Raw genomic sequence first — 25,892 nt, forward strand, 5'->3', positions numbered from 1 at the left:
GTTGCTCAGATGGAAACCTTGAAGTCATCCTTCACACCTCTCTTTTACCCGATACATCAGGAATCTTGTTGACTCTCCCTTCAAAACATTTCTCGAATCTAGCCCTCTTATCTGGCCCAAATCTGCCATCACCATGGCCCCAGCCTCTATGTACTGTACCTACCTGTTGACAGCTTACACTGCTTCTATCTTATCTCCACCCCTGAAAAGTGAAAGTGAAAGTCTATCAGTCATGTCTGACTCTTTGCAACCCCATGGACTGTATAGTCCATGGAATTCTCCACCCCTAGCGCCCCGGTTTATTCTCAACAGAGCAGAGAGATCCATTTAAAATGCAAGTTAGGAGCACCCCTTGTGGTCCAGTGGTTAAGACTCCTCACTTCCAATGAGAGAAGTGTGGGTCTGATCCCTGTTTGGGGAACTAAGAGCTCATATGCTGAACTAAGGCCTCACATGCTGTGTGGCATGGGCAAGAAAATAAATTTTCTTTTTAATTTAATAAATAAAATGCAAGTTAGACCATGTTCCTCCTCAGTTCAAAACCCTCCAAAGATTCCCCTGTTTACTCAGAGTAAAAGGCAAAGTCCAAATAATAGGATACATATCTTTCCCTCACTTGCAGGCAGTCTTGTCTTTGTTGAGAGCACTGATCACCATCCACCATGATAAATCATTCACTTGCAATTTATTATGTCTATTGTTTATTGTCTGTGTACCAACTAGAATCAGCTCCATGAATGCAGAGATTTTCCTATCTTTTATTCACTGATATGTTAATAACCCTTATGGGGCCTTCAGGGACAAGCCTTCCCCTGTATCCTCTGCTTTAGCTCCTCTCTGAAGTACCTAGTATTCGATGCACATTTCCTGAGTTGTTTGGCAGATGTAAAAAGCCATCCTCTCTCCAACAAAGGGAAGATGTTAAGTACTTGAAGACCTTGAGTACAAAGCTCCAGGCCTCCTGGAGCCTAAAGATAGATAAAGCTTTTCACATCTCCCTGCTCCCTCACCATCAGCGAGTCAGAGAACCCTGCACAAGCTGATCACAGACCTTGTGACCCCCACTTCCGTACCTGGCTTTTAAAAATGCTTTGCTGAAACCCTTCTGGGATCTCGGGGCTTTTAGGGCATCATCCACCCTTCTCCTTGCATGGTTCTGCAATAAACCTTTCTCTGTTCCAAACTCTCACCTTTCAGTTTGTTTGGCCTCACTGTGCATTGGGCACACAAACTTGCATTAACAATATCAGTCTCAAGAACCTAGAATAAATATGGGTATATAGTAAGTGGCTTTCCTGGTGGCTCAGATAAAGAATCAACCTGCAATGAGGGAGACCTGGGTTCGATCCCTAGTTTGAGAAGATCCCCTGGAAAAAGGAATGGCAACCCACTCCAGTGTTCTTGCCTGGAGAATCCCATGGACAGAGGAGCCTGGCGGGTGGCAAAGAGTCGGACACTGCTGAGCAGCTAACATTTTCACTTTTTTCTTTCACATGGGAAGTATTCAACACAAACTTGTTGAACAGATGTAGGAAGGATTTTGACTCTGGGGAGAGGACCCATTCTTCTTACTTGCAAACATCTCCTAATTTTGTTGATGGACTTTTCTATTACCTGTTAAGTGAGCTAATAGGATTTTGTGATGACTATAATTATTAATCACTCTTGAGCACTTAATCTGTTTCTAAACAAGGGAAATCACCTAAACAAATATGAATACTGCATACTCATCAAGAAAGTATTTATTATGCCCTTACTATGTGCCTGACATAGGAAAATGCCACTGAGGGTTGGGGGCTGTGGAGGAAGGTTTCAAACAGTTTAAGACCTCCTGGCAGACCTACTTGAAGTCATACACTTATTTGGACTAGAAGTCATTTTGCTGTAACAATCCAGGTTTAGTTTGTTGTGTTTTCACTTTTTCCTTTGTGCTATAAAGAAGATTCACATCAAATCTGGACTTAGGAGAAAGGGGTAGGAAGAGAGGTTACAGAAAGTGTTAAGAAATGGCAGTGGAAACTCTGGTGGAAAAAATGTAGCCTGCCATATCAGCCAACAAAGGATGCTGTGGCTGTCAAGACCATCAGCCACTACCACTGCCCCGAGTGTGAGCCCTGAGGAAACTTGGGATGAAGACAAAAGGGCTGCCCACTCCCAAGCCCTCAGCCACTGCAGCCACACCAATGGTGGACCCTGAGGGGACGCGGGATGGGAAAGAACAGGATGAGTGCTCAGTCACTTCAGTCGTGTCCGACCCTTTGTGACCCCATGGACTGTAGCCCACCAGGCTTCTCTTTCCATGGGGATTCTCCAGCAAGAATACTGGAGTGGGTTTCCATGCCCTCCTCCAGGGGATCTTCCCAACCCAGGGATCAAACCTGTGTCTCTTGTGTCTCCTGCATTGCAGGTGGATTATTTACCCATTGAGCCACCTGGAAAGCCTAAGAACAGGATACTGGCACTGGATAACTAAGATGCATATCAAAGGAATGATTTCCATGAGCCCAGATTCTTGTATCTTCCAATACATAGAAAAGCACTACATTCATTAACTTGAGATGTCTGGTTTCTTTCATTAATGGTAATCTTTTGATACCACCTTCCCTGGTGACTCAGACGGTAAAAGCATTTGCCTACAATGCGGGAGACCTGGGTTCGATCCCTGGGTTAGGAAGATCCCCTGGAGAAGGAAATGGCAACCCACTCCAGTATTCTTGCCTGGAAAATCCCATGGACGGAGGAGCCTGGTGGTCTACAGTCCATGGGGTTGCAAGTTCCAACTACCTGGTTTTAAGTTCAGAATTCCTATGTATCCTGGCTCCTCCCTTACCTCTCCTGAGCAATCCCTCAGAGCTAACTGGGAGACTGCCTCCCGGGCTTCAGTCCTCAGCAAGTCCACTGAATAAAACATAATTCTCAACTTTCAGTTTGTGGAATGTTTTTCAGTCAACAAAGCCTTCAGCAGTTCTTGAAGGAGAAAAAATGGGAAGCCATTGCCTCCAAAAAGGAATTACCTCTGCAATTTTTGGTCACCCATCAGAAAGAAGCCTCAGATCCTAGTCCAAAAGCACAGGCCAAGCATTTGCCAGTTTATCTGACCTGGATGGCATTAAGTGCTTCAGTGGCACTAGTGGTAAACAACATGCCTGCCAATGCAGGAGACGCAAGAGACGCAGGTTCAATCCCTAGGTCGGGAAGATCCCCTGGAGGAGGAAATGGCAACCCAGTCCAGTATTCTTGCCTGGGAAATCCCATGGACAGAGGAGGCTGGCAGGTTACAGTCCATGTGTCACAAAGAGTGGGACACGACTGAGCATGACTTAGCATGCAGCACGCTTATGGAAGATGTCAGACATTCTGAGAAGCTACCAGGAGCTGCCATTGCTGAGGAGAGGAGGGCAGAGGGGCAGATCTCTTCACTGTTCATCCAGAGGGGGTTTATTTTTATCTCTTTCATTTGTGCATACATATCAGATATTTTTGAACCAAAGATTTCATCTGTTAATATCTAAATTTCTGTCTGAGAAAATAAAAGTACATCTTACTTTGCTCTTTCTTTTCTTCAGGGATCCCTGCAAGCTTTGGAAGAAGGGGTATAAATAGAATTCACATAGGAAATGTGAGGGCTCCAAGGGTTTTTGCTGGTAGAGATAAGGCAACTATTACCCTCTCTGTCCTTTACTTTCATACCCATGGCATAGTATCACAGTTTCCACATTGCCACCTTTGCAAAATGACGAATTTGAAAGAGCTCGGAAAGCACTAGCTTCTATTTTACCTTGAAAGTCAAATACCAGTGTTAAATAATGAAAAGAACCATCTCTTAGGATGCCCTGTGCATTTTTCCATCCAATACTGCACTTACTGAGATTAATAAATGTATCCGTCTATCTGCTCAATTAATTTGCAATGAAGGAGTATAATCATCAGTAGTCACACAGGAGAATTGTCTGGTTTGCCAGGCAGGCATACACAAAAAGTGAGTGAGGAATGAATGAGCTACAGCTACACGCAGAGACATTGATACAGCTCCCAAACATAATGCTGAGCAAAAGAAGCCAGACACAAAAGAGTGGGTACTGAATGACTCCATTTCTATAAAGTTCGAAAACAGCAAAACTAATCTGTGAGGTTAGAAGCCAGGATAATGATTACCCTTGGGGGGTAGGGCAGAGAATAGCAAATGGAAGGAGCTACAAGGGAGGACTTCTGGGTGCTATTCACATCGTTTCTCTATTTGGGTATTGGTTACAAGGATGTGTAACAATTCACTGAACTGTATAATTAATGATTTGTGCATTTTTCTGTATGTGTCTTACATTTTAATAAAAATATTACATGAGTAATAAATATGGCTTGATTTGGGTGGAGAATTTTATTTTGTCTCCCAAGATAATACTAGGGAAACTGCAGTGGCTCAGACAGTAAAGAATCTGCCCACAATGCAGGAGACCCAGGTTTGATCCCTGGGTCAGGAAGATCCCCTGGAGGAGGGCATGGCAACCCACTCCAGTATTCTTGTCTGGGAAATCCCATGGACAGAGGAGTCTGGCGGGCTATAGTCCATGATGTTGCAAAGAGTCAGACACGACTGACCAACTAACAAGCTAATACTGCTGTATCGTTGCAACTCAGGTTTGGGATGGAATCCTCAAGGACTGTCCGGTGGGGATCACCCCATCCCAGAGGCTGGCATAGATCTGGGGTAGAAATAGACAGTTTTAATTACATCCTATTTTCATTCTAAATACCAGGGTAATAGGTTTTGATGAAAAATTGTGCCAACAGACAACTATTAAGATGCACATGTACACAATAGAAATGTACTGCCATGTTTTGGGTTGAGGTTTACCATTGCTATATGCATTGAAATTAGCGCTTACTCTGACTGATTCTCCTACTGTTGAGTTTGGCAGGATGCCATCTCAGTGAAACCCATGGGTATTTATTGAAGATCATGATGAATACTCTGAACCATAACTTTTATGGTCATATGTTCCTTTTCTCATGTATTTGTTGTTTGTAATTTTGTGCAGATTGCTATAAAGAGCACTTCTTTATAGAAAATCATCATTTAACAAAATGCTTAATGCCACCTGTAGAAACAGTTTTACTGGAATAAAACATGACTAGCACGTGCTCAAATTAAATTAGACGTTTAAAAATATGTTTAATAATAGCTTCTAATCCTGGGTCTGTCATTTATTAGCTATATGTCTGCGGGCCTTTTGCTGAACCTATTTTAGTCTATTTTCCTCAGTGGTCTCACCCTCATGGAGTTGTCCTGAGGATTAAGTGAGATAATCCATGTAATTAATGTAGAGCACTTAGTGTAGGGTCTGTGCCCAAAAGCGTATTAAATCTTCACTCTTGGTTTTATTAGTAGCTTAACTACCACATGACATGTGCATGGTAAAACTGATCACTTATTCAGGGATATGTGAAATTAAAAATAACATTTGAATGGAGAAACATGGTAGACAACATCAACAACTAAGAAAAAAATAATTTGAGAAAAACTTAACATTGAGAAAATTGTATGTATTTAATAAATTCTTTGATGGCTTCAGAAAAGAATACCTCTCTTAAGTACTAATGATTTTTTAAAAATGATAACCAGTGTTGAAAAGGAGCAGAATTTCAGAACTACTGACTGGTTTATGCAATATTCATTTTTCCATTGCTGGACATCAGATGTCAATGTGACCTTTTAAAGGACCCAGCTTTAAAGAACAAATGTTCTCATCGGTTTTCTTCCTAGGACTTTAAAGATTAGGTGACACCTTATATGTTTCCTTTCTTCCTCCTTCCTTCTCTCAAGGGGCAAGGAGAGTGCATTAATAAGAACAGTAAACTTGAGATCTGAACCCTGGTACTATTTGTATTAATTGCAAGAACTTAGCAAGTCACTTGATCCCTCTGAATTCCATTTTGTTATGTATTTGAGATACCTCATTACTGGTCCTTACAATGGAAGAACTGCATGAAGTAGTTGTTTGCTTCTGAGCCCTAGAAAGCTCTAATGCTTGTAAGTAGGATAAGATACACAAAGAATCAACCAATATGTTTTTGTCTGTGGTACCTTTTCCTCGATCCTATCCATTTCCCCTTTTGGGCAGTCATGTTATTGATTCAAGGGAGGTCAGATGGAGTAGAAATGCAAAGAGAAAAAAGAGGTGATGTATTTCAAAATAGGTTTTTTGAAACTCATTACAGTAATCATAGTTTGAGAAAAAAGATATTTTGAGTGTCAACAGCTAGGATTTCAAGTACAAACAACAGACTTGGAAGAATGCATAGGTAGTTAAAGGCAGATTTTCCCTCCTGCTTTATCACCTGGGAACTGGAGGGGAAGAAGATGAAGAGCAGGAGCAAAGAAGCAACAGAAACAGACATTGGTGGACCTTTGACACTGTACTTTGCTGTCTGTCCCCCAGGCCACATACTGAAGGGTGGGAAGTATGGTGGAAATTTCAGATGAGTTTGGGGGACACCAGAGCTGAGAACATCTGTCTCTTTTAAGACAGAGTTCAAGAAAGGAGCAAATATTATGGAACTCCCTGGCACCCAGAAAGAGGAAGGAACAAGAGAGAGTCTTGCAATATCTCTGTGCCCACTGTGGCATGGAGAGCTGACAAGAATTTGAGAGTATAACCAAGCAGGACCCTATGGGATCTTCTCAGGGACAGGGACATATCCTCTGTTTCAGCTCCTCTCAGAGACACCTAGATAATAGTATTTGGTATAATAAATTCCCAGAGTTGTTTATCTAATGTGAAAAATCCCCACCAAATAGAAGATGTTAACTACTTGATGACTCTGATCACCTAGTCCCAGGCCTCCTGGACTCTAAGGACTGATAATGTTAACCCCTGTGACACTACCCTTCTAACTCACCATCAGCCAATCATTGTGCACAAACTGATCAAGTACCTGCAACCCCTACCCCCACCCCCTCACCTGGCTTTTAAAAATGATTTATCGAAAATCTTCAGGAAGCTCAAGTCTTTTTAAGGCTTAAGCCATCTTGTCTCCTTGCATGACTTTGCAGTAAACCTTTCTCTGCTCCAAACTTCAACATTTCAGTTTGTTTGGCCTCAATGGAAGTCAGGCACACAGACTCATGTCAACAAGCGAGCCAAACCAAGAGCTATCTCAGATCTTGTGATCAGAGTAAAGCAAACTCCTCCGCAGTGAATGGGAACCAGTCAAGGTCCAGTAGGGATACAGAAGTCCCAGCAGATTCCAACATAGACATTTGATGATGATGTCCTGATGATCAAAGACCAGATCCCTATAGCCCTAGATGCCTTGACATTGAGATTCTCTCTAGGACTTAACCATGACTGTGGGGAAAGTGTGAAGAGACCCTAAACTGACAAAGTAAACAATGAAATGACAGGATTTGGATTGCAGAGATTCTTTCCATCATCCAGCAGAATGGATATAAACAAGGAAAAGCTCTTTACACATTAGATAAATGCACATTTCTTGCTGACGTTGAAGTGACAGCCTGAGAATTTATGACCACTAATATTCTGTACTGAATATGAAGAATTATTTGAGATGTCTACTCAAGTCCTCATGGAATCTCTACAGATGAGGCTCATCTTCCTGCTTGCAGCTGCTGTGAGAATCAGAAAGAACATTCAGAAGCTTCCATTGCTACTCTTGGTGACATTGTTTTCCCTTTGTTGTTGCCAAAGAGACAGATAAATCCCACCACTGGGCTCCTCCTCCCAGGTCCTCACCCATTGGCCCTCTCTTCAGCACAAGTCCAAGTTTGTCTGTGAACTCACCTGTTTCTGTGGACAATCTTGTTCGAGTACTTCTTTTTTCAAAAATCATGCCTAAGGACTTCCCTTGCAGTAAAGGCAAATACTGAAAGTCAAGGATAATAATACAATTAAACTAATTAAAATGAAATATATGTTTCATATCTACTAGCAAGGCTTATGTTTTAAGATTTATTCTTTACATTATCAGAAACTATAGAATAATTAACACTATTCCCAAATAAGCATTCATATGTTATTTACAAAGTGAATTTAAAGAATTTCTTTCCTGTTGTATACAAATAAGGGAAGGAAAGAGGAATCCCACAGCTTATTGACATGTAATGAGAAAGTAATATTAGTTGCTCTGGGTTCAACCTGAACACTTGTTCCAAAATGTATTAATATTTCATACTGGAACCATCTTCTTACTTAAATCTGTGGAAACGTTACAGGGAAGAACTGACTCCGTGTTAGATCTGTTTCTTTTACTTTAACATTTGCTTCCAGTTGCTTTTGTTCACTAAAAAGATACTGTCCATATATAATGGCCTGCCTTGGTGAAACCTGCTCATCTTCCTGAATGTTAAATCAAAATGCTTTTGTTCAGGACCCTGTTCCACCTGTGGATGGCTACAGGAAGGAAGAGATTAACATATCCTATCCCTAAGTCTGGCTATTCCAGGACATATTTGCAAGATTAATGTCCTGTTTACTTTACTTCCTCACCTCCCCCATCCCTGTTCTATAAAAGAGCCTGGCATCCAGACCCTGATAAGATGGTTATTTTGAGATATTAGTCTGCAGTCTTCTTGGTCAGCCAAGCTTTCTGAATAAAGTTGTATTCTTTTCCTCAACCCTTGTCTCTCAGATTTATTGGCCTATTATGAGGCAAGCAGAGCAAGCTTAGACTCAGTAAAAGAAACTTCTACCAGTGTTCAGTGACTTTGAAGATGCTTGTTTGGGAAGTGTCTTCTCAGCTAGGAATATGCTTCTCTGTCATAACATGGGGCACTCAGACTCCTAAAGATGATGCCCCAGAGTTTCAAATACACTTTCATCATGAATCCTTGGGAGAATGCAAAGGCTTTGTTTCTAGAAGTCATGTGGAAACAATCTGAGTTTGGGTGTGGGGTGGGGCTCTTTCTCCTTCCTCTGCTATAGATGGACTTCCTGATAGGATGAGTTCTGGAACAAATAGATTCCTGCCAGCTAACCTTCCTCACCACAAAGTGTGTAGAACAAAAGCCTGGGGTCTTGAGGTGGGGGGGCTTTTCTCCTTATTTCAAGGTCTTCTATAGAAATCAATAGCATTTGGAGTCACACCCATTTTTGGTTCATTCTTAGGAACTTGGAGAGTTTGTGAGCTACATAAGAGAATCAAGGTTGTGTATAACTTTCTCAACCTGAAACCAGCTCTTTCAAATGCTTTTGAACAAGCTTGGAATATCAAAACACTTTCACAGTTAAGCAGTCTAAATAAAGCTGCTGCATTAATTGTGTTTCAAACATAAATTGCTCAAAATGCAGAATAATGCTTCCAGCTAAGCACCATATCCCATTTCTTCTCCTACTTGGTTACCTTTTAATTGGTTCTTTGCTAATCTAAATTTTTAACACTGTCACATCATCCTGAATTTTTTGAAATTATCCTAATGATGAAATATCTGATCTTCATCCACCACTGAAATTTGTTGCTAGGAAAAAAAATGTATCATCCTTATTTTAAATCTGCTAGAAAACAGAAAAGAAGGTAAGGGTAAAAATAAAATCATTCCAGAGAAATGATTCCTTAGGTTCTGATTCAGTTAATAATGACTTTCAACATTTCACATGAAAGAAATGCAATGACTTGTCATTGAATAACTGATTTTTATGCTTTTTGTATGCCTGTGCACTCAGTGATAATCAATTACCTTGCCTGTGTGATTTCATTACTTAGCTACTGTTTAGGAATTTTAATGTATTTTCTTTTTCCTCTTTCTTTGTAAAGGCTGTCTTTCAAAAGGCTGATTGGAACTTCCCTGGTTGTCCAGTGGTTAAGAATCCATGTTTCCATTGCAGGGGGCACGGGTTTGATCCCTGGTCAGGAAACTAAGATCCCTCATGCCATGCCTTGCAGCCAAAAGAAAAAAAAAAGACTGATTGGTAACAGTGGAAGGTAATATGAAAATACAACATACCTCTCCTTTCTGTTTTATCCTGAATTTCAGATCTGCTGATAGCCATAGCATATACTTAATTTCTTCTCCTGTAAAATTCTTTAGAGTGAGGAGGTCACGGCCCTTCAGCTGTACTTTATCCTGCAGTGGTTGCCCACATCTATGAAAAAGAAAAAGAAAAATATATATTTAAGAAAACAAAACCCATGTCCTATGGTAATTCATTGTTTAATTTTTGAAACAAAATATAGCAAATCATGTGCAAACTCATGCGTCTCTGCAAAGTGCTAATGCTTTCAAATTGATGTGGCTGTGGTTTACATTTTAGATATCCAGTTTTTTTAATGTTGAGAGAAAAGAAAAACTTGAGGAAAGAGGTTGAATTCTCTGCTGAAAATAATCATAAGTGGCTTTGTTACTTCATAGTTAGTCAAGTTACCCAAACTCTCTGCACCTAATTTTCTCACCTAGAAAATGAGTATAATAAGCTTATAGAGTTGTTGTGAGGATGAAATTATTCGATACATGGGAATCAGATAGTGTCTGGCATATAATAAGTATTTGATCAATTTTAGCTAGTACTATTGAAATCATTGTTGTTTAGTCGCTAAGTTGAGTCTGACTCTTTGCAACCCCATGCCCGCCAGGCTCCTCTGTCCATGGGATTTCCCAGGCAAGAGTACTAGAGTGGGTTCCAATTCCCTTCTCCAGGGGACCATCCCGACTCAGGGATGGAACCCATGTCTCCTGCATTGGCAGGTGGATTCTTTACCACTGAGCCACCAGGGAAGCCCCATAATTGAAATCATTAGATGGTACAAATAGAATTTGTATGTACATACAAGAGAAAACAATTTCATTCTGTTTCCTCTACTGCCTTTCAAATCTATCCTTGAATAATTGTTCTTTGTTTTCCCCAGTCAGCTACAGTGGACCCTGTGGCTTTTCTAGTAACTTTCAGGGAAAGAAAAAGTTCTCTGCTTACTTTACTCCCTCAAAGAGTCTCAGTTAAAGAATGTATAATAATAATGATAATTTTTTTGACTTTAAGAAACGTGCTGCAGGTTAACACCCTTTTCCTTCCAGCTCATGCCTAATTTAAGCTGGCCTCCTCCACAGGGGGAGGGGAACCATGACCTGTTTCCTCTGTTTCCTTGCCTTCAGTTCCTCCAAGTAAAGTCAAGGGAAGGTGAGGAGTTAAGGGCCAGGCAAAGTCTGGTTCTGTTCTAGCAATCTAGCATTGGTATAGATGTTTGAGGATGATTCTTTTCTGGGGTGCTTTTGAGGGTCCATGGAAGAAGTCTCTCATCACTGGGAATTTCTCATAGCAGTTCTTGATGGCGGACATTTACATTGTCTTTGCCATTCAAGGAAACATATCCAAACTCTTTTTGCTGAGATCTCCCCAACCTGAATGCTTCAGGAAGTCTTTTGGTCATAATGTGACACAGCAGCATGATAGGTCTCTTTCTTCATCCATATTGGTTCTTGGGAAGCCCTACATGTTCTTTGCTCTGACTAGAGTTGAGTCCATCCCAGCATAGACTCTTGTTCTGCCATCAAAACAGCTAGCCAGCCAGTCCCTCTCTATATTTTCCACTTATATGCCTGACATCACTGTACTGTGTCTCCAAGCTCTCCTATTAAAGATATTAGTGCCATCATAGCCACTTGCCCTAATCTTGAGGTGAGGGAATAATTCTCATTCATGTGAGGCACGTCATATACAATGGTTGTTGTTGTTCAGTTGCTAAGTTGTGTCTGACTGTTTACAACTCCATGGACTGCAGCACTCCAGACTCCTTTGTGCTTCACCATCTCCCAGAGTTTGCACAGATTCATGTCCATTGAGTTGGTGATGTTATCTAACCATCTCATTCTCTGCTGCCTCTTTTCCTTCTGCCTTCAGATTATCTTTCCCAGCATCAGGGTCTTTTCCAGTGAGTCGGCTGTTCTCATCAGGTAGCCAAAGTATTGTAGCTTCAGCTTCAACATCAGTCCTTCCAGTGAACACCCAGGACTGATTTCCTTTAAGATTAACTGGTTTTATCTCCTGGCTATCCAAGGGACTCTCAAGAGTCTTCTCCAGCACCACAGTTTGAAAGCATCAATTGTTCGGCACTCAGCCTTCTTTACGGTCCAATTCTCAACGTCCATACATGACTACTGGAAAAACCATAGCTTTGACTGTATGGACTCTTGTTGGCAAAGTGATGTCTCTGCTTTTTAATATGCTATCTAGGTTTGTCATAGCTTTCCTTTCAAGGAGCAAGCATCTTTTAATTTCATAGCTGCAGTCGCTGTCCACAATGATTTTGGAGCCTAAGAAAATATAATCTGTCACAGCTTCCACTTTTTCCCTTTCTATTTGCCATGTAGTGATGGGACCAGATGCCACGATCTTAGTTTTTTATATACAATGGTACATAGCTAAAATCCTCTTCAAACCTGCAACTCTCCTCCTTGTTTCCACAATCCATTTTAAAAGCTGAAGGCAATCACCAGTGGGTTGCAAAACTAATTCTTGTGTACCTCCTTTGCAAACTCTGTTTTGGTGGTCTAGCATCTCACTTTGGATTGAGGAAAGAGTCAGAACCTATTGGGCCTGGGCAGAAACTGAGACCAAGTCCCATTTTAACATTCTATTACATTATGATGACAGTAATTGTTATTTGGGATAATCAGTATATAAAATGGACAGCATTTATTCTCAGTGTTCTATTTAATAATAATTAGTATTGTATACCATTAGAAATTATGAATAACCAAGGTCATATTGTGATTTACCAGGTATATCGAGCATTTATTTTACTTGGAGTAAAATGACTGTCAGAAAATAATCATGCTTGAACTCCAGCCTAATAAAAAAAAGCTTGTGCTACTTGAGATGAAGAGTAACTTATTTGGTGGAATTTATGTCTTTTTGAATTGATAACAAGGTAATAAATAAGAAAATAACAAATTCTCTTAATTTGTTGTTTTCACTGCATGATGTCAAATAACTCAGACAAATGTATATTTTACTAAGTATCCAACTTTCTAGCAGAGTTTGTTTATTATTCAGAAGGTGAATAGATTTTTTTCAGTAGACCTTTTATGAGATAAAGCCATTCAGAGATTCTAATTAGTAAAGAAAGGGGTTTCCATAAAGATGGAGAGTTTGTGGGTTAGCTGGCTAATGATTAATTGATAGATTTAATACAGGATCTAATGATATATTCAACTCTAATAAAGATTAGAGTTTTCAGCTTATATGTGCATTAAAATTTTGCTTAACATTCCTAAGACCTACCATTGTCTTCAGCTTTTAAAAATATGTGATTCAAACACTCTTCAGATGGAAATTTCTTTAAAGCAATTGTCTCAATTTTTTTATTACAGATGCAAAACATTAAAAAATCTTGAGGATAGATCTACAATGTTTACTTACTTATATGTATTACTATTTTAATAGATAATGCACATAACAAAACATAAAGAAATAAAAATTCTAAAGTGTAGAATAAGATTCAGATATTTTAAAAATAAATTTGTAAGTATACAAAAAAATTGCTAGCTAGAGAAGTTTCTAGAATAGCTATTCATTTTCTTCCTTTTACTGGAACCCTAGTAAAAAGCTTACAGAATTGTCTCCAAGATCTGGGTAGTAACAGAAAACAATTTGGTAACTTGTGCAGGAAATTTAATTTTATGTGTGTATGTTGGTTTTATGTTTGGCTTTGATAATATTAACTAGTGATATTATCCAGTACTAATTAGTGCTTGGAATATACAAGTACTGAGATTGTTGAGAAGTAAATCCTTTGTCTGGTATTCATGCATTTTTCTCTGTCAGTTAGATCCTTCTAGCGATCTGTAAACAGGTTTAACATGTCTGGCTTGGGATGGAGGCATGGCAGCTTAATCTTTCCCAATTCACACTGTCAACTACAAATAGGCACTTGCCATGGACACTTACCATCTACCTCGACAAGGATTAAATCATGAGCTACTGAAGCTGCTGACCTTCAACACTCCATGAAAGGAGTTCAGGGTGGAGAGCAGGAATGAGGCACTCCGTGCTCAGGGGAAAAGCTGGCAGGACAGATCTTTAGATAGTTAAATATATTCAGGAGATGATTTTATGAACCCAATTCCTGTATCTCCCCATATTTAGAAAAGCACTAAAATCCTTCACAGTGATGACTCTTCTTCATGAGACTAGCAAAAGCTTCCTGAGACTAGTAGAAACCTTCTGGAAAAATATGTGCTTTATTGCATGTACTTCCCCTTTACCAAAATCTCATACATACTGACCTTTCCCACTGTCTCTTTGGAGCAGTCTCTTAGAGCTATCTGAGGTGCTCTCTCCCAGGCTGCAGTCCGCACCTCACTTTGCCCCCAGTAAAACTTAACTCGCAACTCTCATGTTGTGCATTTTTTTTAAGTCAACAACATTTAGGGCAGCTTTGAGAATATTAATTCTTCTGGAATAAGGTCCAAACAACATAAAATCACAGAAGATAAACTTTCTTGACTCTATGTCTTACAATAACACATTAATATTCCATGGGTTAAGATGTCACCTGATATTATATTAAAAGGGGAGGAAAAAAACTTTCCTGGAAAACCCCACTCCCTAGGTTCAAGAAATTTGGGAAATATCACTATAGTTGTTGAATCTGCATCCATCAAAACCAGGAAAAATAAACCATGAGCTAATTATCAGGCCTTTTTGAATTCCCTAGAGTTCAATCTCTGACTCCTGGCTTTATTGGAGCCCACAAAAGCTGAGTTGCCAAACTCCAACACTTAAGGGACTCAGTGTCCTCCCTTACTTTCAGCCCCTATAGGGTTTTGTTACATTTGTGCACTTAGTCGCTCAGTTGTGTCCAACTCTTTGCAACACCCTGGAGTGTAGCCCACCAGGCTCCTCTGTCCAGGGGGATTCTCCAGGAAAGAATACTCGAGTGGGCTGCCATGCCCTCCTCCAGGGGATCTTCCCAACCCAGGGACTGAATCCAGGTCTCCCACGTTGCAGGCGGATTCTTTACCATCTGAGCCACCTGGGAAGCCCTTGTTGCATTTACTCTGCTGTAAATACTCACAGGACTATATGCTTCATTGAATGAATATCATAGATTTTAGAATTGTGGTGGTGTGGTTGAATCTCAGAGAAAAATAATTGGAAATGAAAAGGAAATGGAAATTTTGCAGAGCACTGATTTTTCTCCTCCCTTCCCACGAAAGGAAATAGCAAAATAATGATGAAAGAGGAGGGCCAGCAACACCTTTAGCTGCTTCAAAAGAGCTTCAACTTCCAGCTCTTTATTGGCCAAACAGAAAACAGATTGGAAGAGGTAAAAGGTCTCTGAAGCTTTCTCAAGTTTGTCCTTACAAACTTTAAGAAATTTCTAAACCACTCCAGTGTCCTTGCCTGGAGAATCCCAGGGACGGGGGAACCTGGTGGGCTTCCGTCTATGGGGTCGCACAGAGTCGGACATGACTGAAGCGACTTAGCAGCAACAGAAAAAGAAAAAAAAAAAGAAATTTCTAAGTTGGAGGTAGGGTTAGAGTTAGGACTGATATTCTGCTTTTGGGATTGTGTTGTGAGAGGCTCTTTTTATTTCTCCATTGACAGATTTGAGTTTAAAAATAGAAGACACCAACATCCTGCTCGAATATTCCCTTCTTGTCCAGACCCTTCATTTTCAAATTTATATAGTGACGGAAGCCTTATTTCAAATTCTTTTCCTTAGACCACAAGAGATCAGAAGAATACCTCTTTGTGCCTCTAGTCTCCACAGGGCAGCAGCTGATATGTTGCCCTCCTTCCTGTTACTGTGGAATCACACCTCCAATAAACCAATAAATCTTAACAGATAAGCTATTAAAAAAAAAACAGTTCTGACTTTGCACAACAGTGAGGGACAGTAAATAACTATTAAATCTGAAGCCATGTAAAGCAACCTTAATAATCAATGGGGGAAATCACAATTGTTCTGTGACTTAAGTTTTTTTGGCAAAACATTACACACTCTCTTATAGTCAGTTATAAAGGCTTAAGGAAATGAAAAAAAAAGTAAAACATATATATTTAGTACATTGTCATTTAAAACATTAGAAACATCAAGAATTACAGTATTTTATTTCTTTGTAAAAATTATCAGGTAGTTTGAACAGTGTATGCTGTCTTCTTATCACATTTGTTATGCTTTGGTGAATTGTTGTACTTCTAAGTTTGAATCAACTTCCAACATTTTATCCTTTGAACTCTTAATATTGTGAAATCTCTCTGAGAATTCCTTTAATTCTTTAAATATTTCTTATTTGGCTGCTCTGGGTCTTAGTTATGGCATGTGGAATCTTCTAGTTGCAGCACATGGGATCTAGTTCCCTGACCAAGGATTGAACCTGGGCCCCCTGGGAGCACAGTTTTAACCACCTGACCACCAGGGAAGTCCTGAGAATTCCTTTAGTGTGAAATGTTTTACTGGTATCACTTCCTGTAGAATATCTTCATACTTTTGGTCACACCACTGTACTCGTTTATGTCGATAAGTTTGTCTTCACTAAGTTTCTCTAGCTACATAGCTAGAACCTCTCAAATAGTAGCAGGGTCAACAACCCCACAGTCAGCTATTTCTTCTATAAATACATTTGCATTCACATTTAACTTGTCAATGTTATCATTTTTTCTTTCTCTGCTGCGTTTTTACCTCTTTCAGACAACTCTGTCTTTTAATTATCCATTTTTTATTAAAATGTCACATGGGCTTATCACTGGAAGAAAAGAGGGCAGAACTATACTCTTTAATGTCTGTAGGTGAACTGGGTAACAGCTGCACAGTGAGCAATCAGCAACCGACTTTGAAAGAAGTGATGTGATTGGTCACCGATCATGAAGTGCATCTGTTACGTACACAGTGATTTGTGAACTGAAGAGCCAGCAATGGATAGATGTGAGAGTTGGACTATAAAGAAAGCTGAGCGCAGAAGAATTGATGCTTTTGAACTGTGGTGTTGGAGAAGACTCTTGAGAGTCCCTTGGACTGCAAGGAGATCCAACCAGTCCATCCTAAAGGAGATCAGTCCTGGGTGTTAATTGGAAGGACTGATGTTGAAGCTGAAACTCCAATACTTTGGCCACCTGATGCGAAGAGCTGACTCATTTGAAAAGACCCTGATGTTGGGAAAGATTGAGGGCAGGAGGAGAAGGGGACGACAGAGGATTAGATGGTTAGATGGCATCACTGACTCAATGGACATGAGTTTGGATAAACTCCGGGAGTTGGTGATGGACAGGAAAGTCTGGCGTGCTGCAGTTCATGGGGTGACAAAGAGTTGGACATTACCGAGCGACTGAACTGAGCTGAACTGAGCCAGCAATGAAATTTTTACTTTAGGCAACTAAACCCAATTAATGTCCCATGGCAACTGAAATTTGAACTGTGTACTTGGGAAACTGGTGTTGTTTACTAAACTGTGGTAATTAAAATTCCTGTGTGTGGGGACCATACAAAGGAATGACTGTTTGTACTCCAGATACATTCCCATCATAGGCTTCCTTTCACATACTACTACTCCCTCTGTCCACAACACTCTCCCCACAGCTATCAAGCTCTCTTTCTCATCCTTAGGCTGGGGGCTTAAATACCACCTCCTATGAGATTCCTACCCTGATTGTACCAAGTAATTTCTGCTTTGCCTTCATTTTCCTCAAAACACCTATCACAATTTTTAATACAGCAGGTTGGCCGGAAAGTTTGTTCAAGTTGGAAACCAGAAGGAACTTTCTGGCCAACCCAATATATTTGTGTCTGTCCACTGCTTACTTTTTTTTTTAAGGTCTTTTTAAAAAATATTTATTTATTTTTGCCTGCATCGAGTTTTAGTCACAGCACATGGGATCTGTTGTGGCATGCAGGCTTCTCTCTAGTTGTGGTACTTGGGCTTGGTAGTTGTGGTGCCTGGGCTTAGTTGCCCTGCAGCATTTGGAATCTTAGTTCCCCAACCAGGGACTGAACCCAAGTTCCCTGCCTTGGAAGGCGGATTCTCAACCACTGGGCCACCAGGGAAGTCCCTGTTCACTGCTTACTTTTAATCTTCCCATTAAATTACATGATCCACGATGTCAGAGGTCCTGCCTGTTTTATTCATTAATATATCCCACTGCTGCTTGCAATGCCTGGAATATAGTAGGCCTTCAATAAATATTTCTTAAGTAAATGAATGATTAAATGAGGTAGAAGTAAATCAATTTGTATAAGAAATTCAGCAGATTTCTGGGCATGAATTTAGAGAGATTCTCCATGATGGATTTTTAAGGCCCTGACTGAAGTCTGATGACCAAAAAAGATACCCAAAGTGCCCCACCCCAGAAAGAATTAATGTTGAGGCAAGAGCAGGTTTGGGCTGTGGTCCAGGCTGAACACAAGGCCTAAGAGTCATGGAGGAGAATTGATTGTGGTCTGGTCTGTTGCTAAAGCTGAAATGCCCTACAGTTCAGCCATTCCAATACAGTATTTGCACTGCTGGGAAGAATAGTTGGACATACACACATGAAACCAAAAAAAGCATTATAACTTTGAATCCTACAGATAGTAGCCTGAGACAAGTGCAAAAACTAGCAAACTGGTGAGAGTACCTGGTGGATGAGTTTTTGTCCATAGCACCATGAGGGTCAAATCCAAAATATATTAATAATGAACTATACCAATATTTTGGTTACCTCTCTCCATGAACCCCTTTTGGACAGAATAAGTTCCCAGGGTTCCTGGGGACAAAAAGGTTGGAGATCCTGTCCATCTGTCATATCAGCCTGAGAGGGTTTGAGTGATTAACTGGAAAAATTTTTTAAAGTTATATCTCACCTTGTTAAGGGGTTCATAATGTTTACACCATTGAAAAACCATTAGAGCAGCCACTACCTTTTCTCAGTTCTATCCAGAAGGTGGGGCAGGAAATGTTGGCTTGGGAAAAAGAACTGTTTTTCACAGATATCAAGAGCTAACCAGGACAGTTTATCACTGGAAGGAAAGCAAACACAATGGTTCCAGTTTAAATTCCTATCCTGTTTACTGTCTCCTCATAGACCTCCCTTGGCTCCAAAATGGAGTTGCCACACCTCTTTCCTAAGCTACTTAAAAATTAGAGGAAAATTGAAATCCTCCACAATTGTACCAAGTTAAAATGCCTCCATGACAGGCACCCTCCTTTTTTCCTCTTGTTCATGTTAAGCATTTCTTGCTTTCTGGTGATAAACCCACATTCTGGTTAGCCAGATAAAACTGCTGACCTAAATGGCTTTTAAGTTCTCATAGAGACCCTGTGCTTCAGTTGGAAGCAGCCCAGTCTGGTTCATGAGCACCCAAACCAAGGCCAGAATCACTATTTCAGTGTTCCCATAAAATGCCTGGTCTCTTTGTACTCAAGTGTGTCTCCTTGGTAAACCAGACCTAAACCACATTATCATTCTTCAGCCAACACATAACAGGGAGGATATAGTATTGGAGAAAACAATGAGAAGCATGTATAGATTTTTCCATCAAAACTGTCATGGCAATCGGGTTAAAGCCAGAGCTTTTGAAAAAAGGCAAGACTCATTCATTACATTAATTTTATCCCTTCAAAAAATAATTACAGAGGTTTTTCAACCCTAGATCACTGAATGCTAAGAAGTTAGGCCAAGGTAATAGTAGACCCTTGTGTTAGGTTTACCCAAATATCTTCCTAGCTAAAAAATGGAAGCGAATTCTCTATTGGCAGAAAGAAACCTTTCATTGCTAGAGTGCATTTTCCAACTCTAGTAAATTGTTTGGAGCATGGGGGAAGACCTGGATGTGTTCCCTTGTATAATTGTATTTTGTTGGAAGAGAAAGTGCTTAATTTGAGTAAAATGTGGTCAGTCAGAAACAGACTTTGCCTGAGTAGGAAAAAACTCAGTGTTAAATGATATTTTGATCCCCACGGAGAACTTGAGATAAAGACTTTAGCTTCTGGAGGCATAAGAGAGGGCCAATGGATGATATGGCAGAGATTTTTTGGTTTCTTTAACATTACAGACTGATACAAAAGGCATACTTTCTTGGTGTTTTTTTCCTTCTTTATTGAGATATTTTGGCTTATCTTTAAAAAGGGGGGGAATATTGAATAAGGGTAGATTGTCCAATTTGATCAGTTTGGAAGGATCAAAGTCATCAAGCAATGGAATGAAAAGAGCAGTGGTTTTAAATACTCAAATTTGAGTCCTAGTTTGACTATGACCTTGGGATGATCATTTTCCATTTTTGGCCTTAAATCCTCATTTGAAAAAGTAAGAAAATGAACTACAAATCAGTGATCCTTCATGTCTTTGTCTTCTACAACACTCGTGAAGTTCATATATACAAGATTTCCCACAGGCCACACTGGAGCCATCTGAATTCTCAGCGGCCAAACTTTCATTTCGTCCCGTTGTTTCCATCTCAGAAAAAAAATATGCATTGCATATTGCATATTGCAATGCATGCCAGGGAGAGTGACTCTTTTTTCACAAAACCCTTGAATATGATCCTATTGATCTGGAAAATCAAAGCACAAATTGTTTCCAAATTTCTCTATTATTAAACATAATGATAATTCATTAATAAAAATATACTTGCAGCCTTGCTCACTGTTGCCACATGTTCGTATGCAGTATAAATTACTACTGATAACTGGGTGACTAAAGGATGTCAAAGCTAACTTAAATTGTCAGTATTCTAAAACTGCAAAACTTAGCCCCCATCTGAAAATTGAAGACTAGGATAAGGATTAACTTCATGTAGACTTACTATTAAAGGACTGGAAACCAGAAACTGTTGAAAATCTGTGGCCACCTCTCCTTTTATATGGGTTAAATCATTAAATTACCAAAAATAACAAACTAAAAATAAAACCCCAATTCTACTCTTGGCCAAGGGAAACATCACGACCCCATTCCTTTCTTGGTCTCTTGCCTTGCAGAGTTTTCTGAAGTCAAGAAATATGTTTTTAAAAAGGCATTTATTTTCAGTTATGAAGGATAATGTGAATAATCAAAGAGGACTGTTTTCTCTCCACGACATGAGAGCATGGATGGCCTGTAATGGCTGTGTCTGTGTCTGTGTGTCCACGTGTGTGTAGATGGGCATGTGTGTGGGATGAAGGAAACTTAATGAGTTCTGTAAGCCCTTAGAGAGGTCTGGAATGAAATACCTGAAAACCAGTCACCTCCGGCTCCAATCCATAACCTCCACAGAATTGGGTGGCTTAGCTCAATATTCTCTGAAGAAATTTCTATTTGTGAGATGAAATTGAACTGCACTTACAAATGGGTCTTCTCTGATAAAGAAAGATATTTTTTTTAGTGGTTTCTTTAAAAGCTGTGTTTCCCATAATAGGCAACAAATCATAGAATACTGTCTATTATCCAAACACAGCCAGGCTCTCGAGCCTTGTTTGTGAGATGAAAAGCCTGTGGATTTGGGTGGTTTTGGCAGTCTTGGTGTCTGATCTTATTGATTTTGTAAAAAAAAAAAAAGAAAAGAAAATTGACTAAAAATGATTGATCTGGGAGACTGTGTAGATGGCTTCAGCCTCACTCAAGTGGTTATTTTATCACGTCCATGGCCATATGGCTGCTCACTTCAAAACTGTGAGGCCCCTACTTTGTGGCATTACCAAACCCTAACCACGTACTTCCTACTATTCTCTAGTGCTAAACTCATGTGCTATATTTCATAACAGGGACCCTCCACTGTTCCAAGAGAGATGGGTAAGAGGTGGGTGGGGGGAGTTGAAAAAAAACCTGAATCTCTGAAGAAGGGTGAAAATCAAAGTAAAAATACCATATAGGTGGAGATGACAGGAAGATTTTCTCTGTGTTAATGGGTCATCAAAGACTGTAGGTATTATTGAGTGCTTGCTAAGTCATTTCAGTTGTGTCCAACTCTTTGCGACACTATGGACTGTAGACCATCAGGTTCCTCTGTCCATGGAATTTTCCAGGCAAGAACACTGGAATGGGTTGCCATGCCCGCCTCCAGGGGATCTTCCCGACCCAGGGATTGAAACTGTTTCTCTTATGTCTTCTGCATTGGCAAGTAAGTTCTTCACCATTAGTGCCACCTGGGAAGCCCCAGTAGGTATTACTGGAGATCAGCAAGTCTGAATTCATCTAACTGGTAGTGTGGCTCATTAAAAGAGTAGGAAAGAAAAATACTCACGCCACATGAAAATAACAGCATTTCCATGTTAAGTCAACAAAGACTCATTCTCTATAGTTTCTAATAACATGGGTGAGTCAAGGCTTTTCTATTTTCAAATAGCCAGTATGGATTTGAGCTGATTTAGTCTTACTTTTGCCTCAGCCCCCACTCACTGTGAGAGACAGCTAGCCAGGATTTTCAGAGTCATAGTCTGGCTACTGGATATAGAAAATAGAATGTTAATAAATACCCAAAAGTGCCTAAATATTTGTTTCTTATTTTTGGTTTTGGCTGCACTGTGTGGCATGTGGGATCTTAGTTCCCCAACCAGGGATCAAACCTGTGTCCCCTGCAATGGAAGTGTGGAGTCTTAACCACTGGACCACCAGGAAATTTCCTACCTAAATACTTTGAAGAGGTTTTACTAGCAAAAATTTAACCTGTAATAATGTTAAAAGGGGGGCTTCCTTGGTGGCTCAGATGGTAAAGAACCCAACTGCCAATGCAAGAGACATAACAGACATGGGTTCTATCCCTGGGTCAGAACGATCTCCTGGAGAAGGGCATGGCAACACACTCCAGTATCTTGCCTGGAGAATTCCATGGACAGAGGAGCCTGGAGGGCTACAGTCCCTGAGGTCACAAAGAATCAAACAGGACTGAGTGACTAACACTTTCAATGGTAAAAAATCATCATTGTGATTTTCAAAGAAAAGTATAAATTTAAGCTCCAAGCTTTGGTTATTCATTCAGTTGATTATTTCTAGCTCAGTGATGAGTCTTTGTTAAAAAAAAGTATGGAATAAAATTTCATCACACTCTTAATAGATGTAACTCAGTGGGATGGAATGATAAAATAATGAACACTTGCCTGTCACTTTACAGTTTCCACACAAATTATCTTACAGATTACTGCTAGACTGTGAATTCATGTGTCTGGAATGAAGTAACTTTTTATCTTATTTACCACTGTATCTCCAACACCTTGCTTAGAGCATGGCACAAAGTAGGTGCTCAATAACTATTTATTAAATAAATAATTGAACCACACTGTGATGTAGGTAGAACATGTATTACACTTTCTCTCATTTTGTAAGTGAAGCAACATCAAAGAAAATTTTAGTAGCTTGCTCAGGGTCATATAGCCAATGAGTGGTGGTAACAGGCCTTGAACCCAGTTCTTTAGACTCTAAACCTGAGCTTTCCTCTGGCTTCTATTGTCTAGCTCTGCCACTAACTAGTAAACCTCATTATCTCTCTGGACCTCATTTGCCTTATCTATAAAATAAGAGAAGGCATTATTCTGTAGCTCTGAGGTCCCAACTGCATCTAATTCTATGGGTGTAATTTACAATATCATTTACTATGTCGTTCTGGCTTATGAGTGGTGCTAAAGGTAGAGTCCACAGAGTCCAGAGCAGTCAGGTGGCCCAGAGAGGGGAGGCCCAGGGTCAGTTCCTAACAGTGGGAGAAAACTTCAGACTAGAAGTTTCAAACTTTAGGAAGTCATTGAGGTCATTTTGAGGTTGGTTTAGCTTGTCAAGAGGCACTGGGAAAATTCTGAATGTTAACAGGCAACTACTCCAGAAGTCTTCTGGGAACAATGTCCAAATTTGATAACATTGCTTCCCCGATTAACCCATCACCCCTGTCTCCTTTCCTGGGGGACAGGCTCCACGCTGCCTTCGACTGCATGCATGGCCAATTGACTAATTCTGAGCATGATGTAGCTTTTTTTTCTTAAATATTTATTTTTATTTATTTGGCTGCACCATGTCTTAGCTGAGGTATGCAGGATCTTAGTTCCCTGACCAGAGATTGAACCTGGACCCCCTGCATTGCAAGCATGGAGTCTTAGCCACTGGACCTCCAGGGAAGTCCCAGGGTGTAGCTTTTTAATGAATTCATTAGAGCCAGCCTCCTTTCACATGCTAACAAAAAATTCAGAAATCAATTTCAAATTTAGATTTTCTTTTAAAAATATCATTATCATCATCACATACAAGGCTCCTTTCCAGCAGCTTGCAAGTATTTATCATTCTTTTGGGGTCTGTTTTTTTAAAGAATGAATCAATCCCCATGCTCTAGAATGATATATTGTTTTCAGGCAAACCTAAATACAAGCAGAAGGCCCCGTGGAAATTAGTTTCTCTCATTTCCTTCAGCCGCTTGCTCCCTTAGAATGTACACAAATGGAAGATGTCAAGAACATTTAGTCTGTTATACTTGCCACAGTCCCCCCTTCCCAACCCCACCCTCTAGCACCCCGTGAAATCTGATTACAGGGGATTGAGAAATGAAAGCTCGGCTGGAATTAGAGACAGCTGTCTCCAATAAGGATAGACCTTACCACTATAACAGAAACACTATAGCCGAAAGCGGCTTTAGGAGGTGGCACTCCTCTGCAGAATAGAACTTCATTTATCACCACGGCTCCTAAGTCAGACTCTAATCTCTGGCCATCACTTACCGAAAATTTCGAACCACGAAATTGTGACCATGTCTAAGAGCTGCATTGTTCAACAGGGTCCTTAGATTAAACAGCATCTTCTTTTGATTGTGTAAAGGGTGATTCTGTGCTGTTGAAAACGCCACACCAAGGTAGCCAGTGGGGTCCACCTGAAAGCTAAGAGTGCTTTCGATCACAGTGAGAGAGCAAAGGTAATATTGCCCTTCACCTATCTTATCAAGTTCCCCAGGCTAGAGATAGTGCAGGGCAGGGTCCAAGAGCATTTGAACTTTAAGCCAATCTCCACCATTGTGTATTTTTTTAGGAGGGGGTGGGAATCCTAACACTTTTGGTGCTCAGACTCCTCATTTTTCATAATATATTTATTCTGTCACATACTTGCACCAAATCAATTGACAAGTACTCATTGAGCGTATAATATATGCAAGAGACTGCAGGGCTGGCTGCTGCGAAGGTACATAGAAATAACTCATTCAGAAAATGCGAATTGGCAATGCAAAACCCCAGATGTAGACATGACATCCCTGAGTATTTCCAGTGATAGCACTTTCCTCCCTCTAAGCCTCAGCCTATCCACAAAAACAAACAGAAGGAGGTGCCCTGGAAGATTTGTTTGTTTGTTTGTTTGTTTTGGTGGCAAAAAAGCTGGAGAGGGGCTGGAGATGGAGTAAAAAGATCTCAAGCCTGGAGCTCCCATTGTGCCTTGCACACAGTAGGTCTTCAATAAGTAAGGAGCTGCCTATTAATTCCTGTAGAAACCCATCGTCTGCATAAGTGAGGAGGTGGGGTACCAAATGTTCCTCCCCTTGTAGCCTCTCTGGACCACTAACGGGCCATCCAGAGGTTCACACTCACTCAGTCATTCATCCGTAGTTGTAGATCGGATGTTTTCAAAATCTGTTCTGTGGCGGATACTGGGCGAGACTGGAATTTCAGGGAAGGAAGATGATCTCATCTTGGCAGACTTAAGAATTTGGTAAAAGTCACAGATCTGTAAATAAATACCCATAATAGACGCCTATAGGGGATGCCTTATTGGAGATGTCCAGGTAAAGTGCAACCTCATCACAGAGAAGGGAGAACTCTGAGCTGGGGAGGGTGGGAAGCAGAGTAAGAGGGCAAGATAAACACTTTCTTGATGTTTGTGGAATGCAAAAAAAAATGTCATTTTAAAACCAACTATGGCCACTTCAGGGGTAGGGAGGGTTGTGATGTGATGTCATAATTAATAGCAGGGAAATTTATTGACATAATTCCCTTCTACTCACAGAGGATGAGGTGGGATAGAGAGGAAAAG

The 25,892-nt window shown here is 40.2% G+C and overlaps 1 protein-coding gene across 1 annotated transcript in view; it reads right to left on the reverse strand.

Moving 5' to 3' along the window:
- OTC (ornithine transcarbamylase) overlaps nt 1-24,882 on the reverse strand; it is a 66,546-nt gene extending 41,664 nt beyond the window's left edge. The window contains exons 1-3 of the mRNA XM_043460050.1: nt 24,596-24,882; nt 9,959-10,097; nt 7,800-7,881 (exon numbers count right to left, since the gene is read on the reverse strand). Of these exons, the coding sequence (XP_043315985.1) occupies nt 7,800-7,881; nt 9,959-10,097; nt 24,596-24,672 (298 nt within the window). The 5' untranslated portion in view covers nt 24,673-24,882. The remainder of the gene's footprint in view (nt 1-7,799; nt 7,882-9,958; nt 10,098-24,595) is intronic.
- Between the last annotated feature and the right edge of the window lie 1,010 nt (nt 24,883-25,892).

The sequence above is a fragment of the Cervus canadensis genome, chromosome X, assembly GCF_019320065.1.
Source record: "Cervus canadensis isolate Bull #8, Minnesota chromosome X, ASM1932006v1, whole genome shotgun sequence".
Taxonomy (NCBI): Eukaryota; Metazoa; Chordata; class Mammalia; order Artiodactyla; family Cervidae; genus Cervus; species Cervus canadensis.